General features: G+C 29.7%; 1 protein-coding gene across 1 annotated transcript; it reads left to right on the top strand.

Moving 5' to 3' along the window:
* Positions 1–3,368: 3,368 nt before the first annotated feature.
* On the top strand, positions 3,369–4,834 carry LOC119684646 (probable maleylacetoacetate isomerase 2). The gene is made up of 3 exons (XM_038098726.1): positions 3,369–3,900; positions 3,983–4,313; positions 4,540–4,834. The coding sequence occupies exons 1-3, from the start codon at positions 3,534–3,536 to the stop codon at positions 4,667–4,669; spliced, it is 828 nt and encodes a 275-aa protein (XP_037954654.1). The 5' UTR covers positions 3,369–3,533; the 3' UTR covers positions 4,670–4,834.
* Positions 4,835–5,748: the final 914 nt, after the last annotated feature.

The raw sequence follows: 5,748 nt of genomic DNA, 5'->3' as shown, positions 1-5,748 counted from the left end.
GGAGTTTCATTTGAATAATCAGCGCTAGGCATTACCATTCAGCGCTGAGGGAATCGATTCCCTCAGCGCTGAAAGTCCCGCTGGGTGGGATCATTCGAACTGTATGTGCGTATCTGTGTTTGTGGCTCGTATAAGTGATTAATGTTTGGAGATATTCTTAAAATTTTTGTTGTCCTTTTTTCTGTGCCTTCATACATTTATTATTTTAACTTTTTTTTTGAATTTTTTTATTTGAAGAACTGTAGCTTTTTTTTCTAAGTAAAAATATCCTTGGTAGCTGGCATCATTTTTCAGGTTACGTATTCGCCTTGGTATTTTGTCTACCATACCCGGCATCTGCTTTGTGTAATTTCACTCTTTTAGAGTCGAATTCAAACTGCTAATTAACATAAATTATGAGGATAATTTTATCTTTATTTACTTTTGTTGCTTTTATAGAATTTTTTGCAAAAATTATGAGTTCAATGAACTCTTGATGCGTTATGTCTTGTTAGCATGAAAATATGTTGAACTGTTCAACTGCGTTGTTGTTGCTATTTGCCAAATTAGCACGTTTACATTACCCGTTCTGTAATATATATGTGCTTTTGGTAACCGAAAACAAATTACACAATATTTGTTGTTAATATTATTATTATGTTTGGGAAATTAGATCGTGGTGCAATCTATAAATCTGTTTTGCGCCCTTTATAGGCATAGAGTATTTTTCCAAGTCCAACTTTCTTTATAAATGGCAGTATTGCAACTACAATGTCTTCATTTGACATGATATGCGCATTTAGATACTTCTTACGTTTATGCATCAGTGCCGGCAACACCCGTAGCACATGTTTTGAGGTCTCATTTTCTTCTCTACAAAACCACCTCTCTTCTTTTCTCTTCTTCTCTCTAATAAATTTCGTTAAAGAAAGTTCCCAGTTTTGTAAGGTTATAGTTTAAACCACAGAGCCCTTTCAGAACTGCCGTTTCAGGTTGAAATTCTCTCTAAGCGATTTAGTTTCTGATAGCACCGGTAGATTATCCTAGTGAAGCTTTCGTTTCAAGCTATGTTGTTACTAAGCGTATAACTTTAAATAAATGGATTATATATTTTTAACTAATTATTTATTAACTTCTTAATTAACATTTTCTCTACGCTCTGACAATGGTATCCCTATTGCAACAGCCATGACTGCAATCAAACAAAAACATCTACGCATAGGTAAGCAAAATTGTGTGTTGAATTCTTGTCAGATCTCAAGATCGACTTGGTCCAAACAATACTAAGTACAGAGAGTACGGACTCACCACTACGCTACCGATGCTGTCCATTCACAGCATACTAGGAAGATATGATATGAGACTGGATCTACTCTATAATGACTTTTGTCAAAGTAGTGGCTTTTTAAATAGGAGAATGAGCTTTTCGGCGTTGTTCATACGCTAACCTCTAGTGCGCGTATGAACTAATCTAAACGCTAATCTGTGGTGTCTCAACAACCCATTATTTGAGCTTCAATGTGCTTTGTACACAAAGTCCGCACTCCAACCTAACCTAACCTAATTAAAATTTTCAGCATTTTTTACATGTTTCTTTTTAAAAACTTGTTATGGAAACTTATTTAAACTCAACAGAAAATATATTCCTTAGTTTGCTACCTGATAAAGTAAATACCTTCAACGCAATATAATGTACATATATACTAGAATCAATGCTATTAAATTTATTATTGATAAATTTAATATTATTATTGATATACGATCACTTATAAAAATAAATATACATAAAAATAGAATGGTTAAAAAACTAAATCACTTCAAGTCATTCATTCTTACTTGACTGGATCTAAAGGTCTGGAGATAGTCTCCAGTTCTTTTTTTTATCAGAAGCGGCTTTAAATTTGGCAAACATGTGTTGAATTTAACAAAATAACTGGAGGTTTTTTCATTGCAAAATCTAAGTATCGCAGCAAATCTAAATTTGTGGTAGCTTTCGCCCACTTGTAGAAAACAAGATAATCTCCGAAAAACTTTTCATTCGAACACACACTTCATTTTATATAAATTTGAATTTAATTTAATTAATAATTTAATTTATATTTTATAAAAATGTTTTATAAAATTATTTTATAAAAACGTTGTATAATTACGGGCTTCACCATTTGCAATTAACGTTTTTATATTTATCTCTGTCGTTTGCATTAAAATTTCAACTTCAAACCATACGCCAATAGCTGGAGCTTTTTTAAATATTTCTTAACCCTTTATATACCATGCTTCAATTAAGACTTGTCACATTTAGTTCAGACAAATAAAAGAGATCTATTCAAAAAAATATTTATGAAAACGGATGTAAATCATTAAAATAAAACGGATTTATAAATTGACTTTAATTAAATATAAAAATTAAACGCATAATTCTTATATGACTCATAATAACTTATTCTGTTAACTTCTTTAAATTTTTTTACTTCAAATTTCTGTATAACTTAAACTTTAAGGGTACCAATATAAGTGGATAAAAAATTCTGCGGATTCCTAAAAGTGAGATCTTTTTATAAATAAATGTTTTTTTTGAACATAATCACATTTTATACTTTCTTCTAAGCATATGGTTTGGAACAACTTATTAACTAATAATAACTTATTAGATTAGCTAAGCATATTGAGGTTACCTTAACAATCTACTAGGCTTGTTGTGTCATTCTAATAGAGAAGTATATATTCTGTGAAGATTATAAACCATATCGAAAGTTTAACAAACATAAGATGCTTTTCAAGGGAAGAAGATACTCGTATAGTTGATATGAAATTTATAAAATAAATGTCTAACATAATTAAACGGCAAAGCCGTTTCCTATTGTTTGTTGCAGTTTGGATAACACCCATTTAAGTGAATATTAGTTTTCTAATACGGTTACCTAACCGATAGAGACCCATTGAGAATCCCACTATCAGACTAATAACTCAGTATACCATAGTATCTCAATGATGACCAACAAATTATTTATTTTACATTATACATTGTAATACTAAGTATGATATATTTTAATAAACAATTTATATGTATTTCTTATTAATTGTAAATCTTACTAGATTTAGAAAAAGATCTGGTACTAACAAAGTCCGCATTTCAGTGTTCTTTCCTTATTAAATCTTTCAATTTTAGTTTCTTTACTAATGTTTCGAAGTAACTTTTTAAAGCTTAATGTAAACCGTAAGTTCAGTAAAGGGTTAATCTTTGCAAAAAGCTTTTCTGAAGTCTCGCCAAGTAAACAGTAAATCAGTAAACATTCCAGTTGCTTCTCTGTTTAGAATTAAAGATCATTAAAAGGAATAAAATTAATAAAAAAAATTTCCATATTTAATGATACTTATGAAACATATAATGTTGTGTTGTGGGAATATTAAACAAGATAAACTAAATTAGAACTAGTCTAGTCTAATTGGTAGTCAACTTAAACCTAATAAACGAGATTTTTGCATAAATCAACAACAGCAAAAAACAAAGCAAACCGGTGCTGTGCTTATCACTGAGTTTGCTGAGGGCAGCTATGGCAAGTGTGGGGCGTGTGTCGTACCTAACTAGCAAATTATATACACAGTACTTGAGCAGAAGCAACACAGGCAGGTTATCAGCACTTGGAAAAGCAAATACAACGAATTTTGCAAATCTTCTAGTCTCACAATTTAATAAAATTTCTTTTGCTAATATGTCATATTCTTCCATGGAAATCTCGAAGCCGATACTTTATTCGTATTGGCGTAGCTCGTGCTCATGGCGTGTGCGGATCGCATTAAATCTGAAGGAGATACCATACGACATTAAACCCATTAGCCTCATTAAGTCTGGCGGTGAACAACATTGCAATGAATACCGCGAAGTCAATCCAATGGAACAGGTGCCCGCATTACAAATTGGTCAGTTTATTGCTAATAACTTAATAACTTAATTAAAAGTTTATATAAATGCAGGAAAATTTAATTGTTTACTATATTTCAGATGGACACACACTTATCGAATCAGTGGCTATTATGCACTATCTAGAAGAGACACGTCCACAACGTCCACTTCTACCACAAGATGTACATAAACGCGCTAAAGTACGTGAGATCTGTGAGATTATCTGTTCGGGCATACAGCCATTGCAAAATTTGATTGTTCTCATACATGTAGGCGAGGAGAAAAAGAAGGAATGGGCTCAGCACTGGATAACACGTGGTTTTCGTGCTGTTGAGAAAGTCCTTTCCACTTCAGCCGGCAAATACTGTGTAGGCGATGAGATTTCAATGGCTGATTGCTGCCTTGTACCACAGGTTTTCAACGCAAGAAGGTTAGTTTCCACCCACCTAAATATAAACTTAACAGCTTTAGTTTTTATTAGATTCATATTTTTTATGCAATATCAACTGGTTATTTTGTCTATGTTAAATATTAACACACGTCGCGACTGAATTTATATAGTACTGGCATTTGCTTTGTTCTATTTTCTATATATGTATATATTTCTTAAATAATATTCGTCTTTGCCACATCATTAATATTTTTTCTATTTTCAGATTTCATGTTGATCTTCGCCCTTATCCAATCATTTTGCGCATAGATCGGGAACTGGAGAGTAATCCTGCATTCCGTGCTGCTCATCCCTCCAACCAACCGGACTGCCCCCCGGAACTGCCAAACAAATAGAATTTTCCGTCAACAACTGCAAAACGACGCAAGACGAAAAAATAGTTGCAGTTAAAAACGAAGTACCAAAAAAAATCCAAAACAATGATTTTAATGAATAGGAACAAAATGAGATGAAATTTTGAGATGAAAATATGATAAAGATAAAAGATTAATTTAATTAAAAAACTATAAAAAATAAAATATAAAACAAAACAGTTGATGTGATGCAGTTGCAAACGTAATTTAAACATTTAAAATTAAAATTTAAAAAAAAATACAAATTTTTTGATTCGAAAATAAAAAATAAAAAATTTTGGCTTTATAAGCAACATTTTTCAAAAATTAAGAATTTTATAAATAAAATACCTTTGGCTAAAATTGTGAAAAATATCTTAAAGATATAAATTAAAAATTATCTATTTATAATTTTACTTGTTTTTCATATAAGAAAAAATAATAAAAATAAAAAATGAGATTAACAAAGCAAAGAAAATTTTACGAAAAGCAAAATTCAATTCAGGGATTTTTAAATAAAAATAAAGTTGAAATAATTTTAAAAATAATGACTTCAATAATTTAAGGAAATCTTATTAAGCAAACTAGTACAAAAACATCAACAAATTTTTAATGAACATATAAAACATAAAGTGAAAGTTTAAAATTAAATAAATACAGCATATAAAGATGCAGCTTATTAATTGTTTAAAAATAAAAATATGTTGTATTTAATATATATAGTGTAGGTTTTTTCTGATATATACGATAGTTGCATATGACATCACTTCGATAACAATGGGTGTTAATTTAGCACTTTGACCTGAAGTCCTTTTTTTTTATAGCGAGGCTTTGCGTTTTTGTACCGTTAAAAAATTATTAATATTCAAACTACGGAAATTGATTTTAAAAAATGTGGAGTTTTTAAGTTTATATCTGTATTTGAAATTATAAAACAAATTTGATAATAATAATATAATTAAATCATATACTATATATTATATAATATAACATACTATATAGTATATAATCAATTTTATAATAATATTTTGTAATCATATATTTCATTAAAATTTTTGTGCATATTGTTTTACTTATTTTAT

This window comes from Teleopsis dalmanni, chromosome 2 (assembly GCF_002237135.1).
Source record: "Teleopsis dalmanni isolate 2A chromosome 2, ASM223713v2, whole genome shotgun sequence".
Lineage (NCBI taxonomy): Eukaryota > Metazoa > Arthropoda > Insecta > Diptera > Diopsidae > Teleopsis > Teleopsis dalmanni.
Note: the sequence above shows the minus strand (reverse complement) of the source record. Positions and strands in the feature narration are given on the sequence as shown.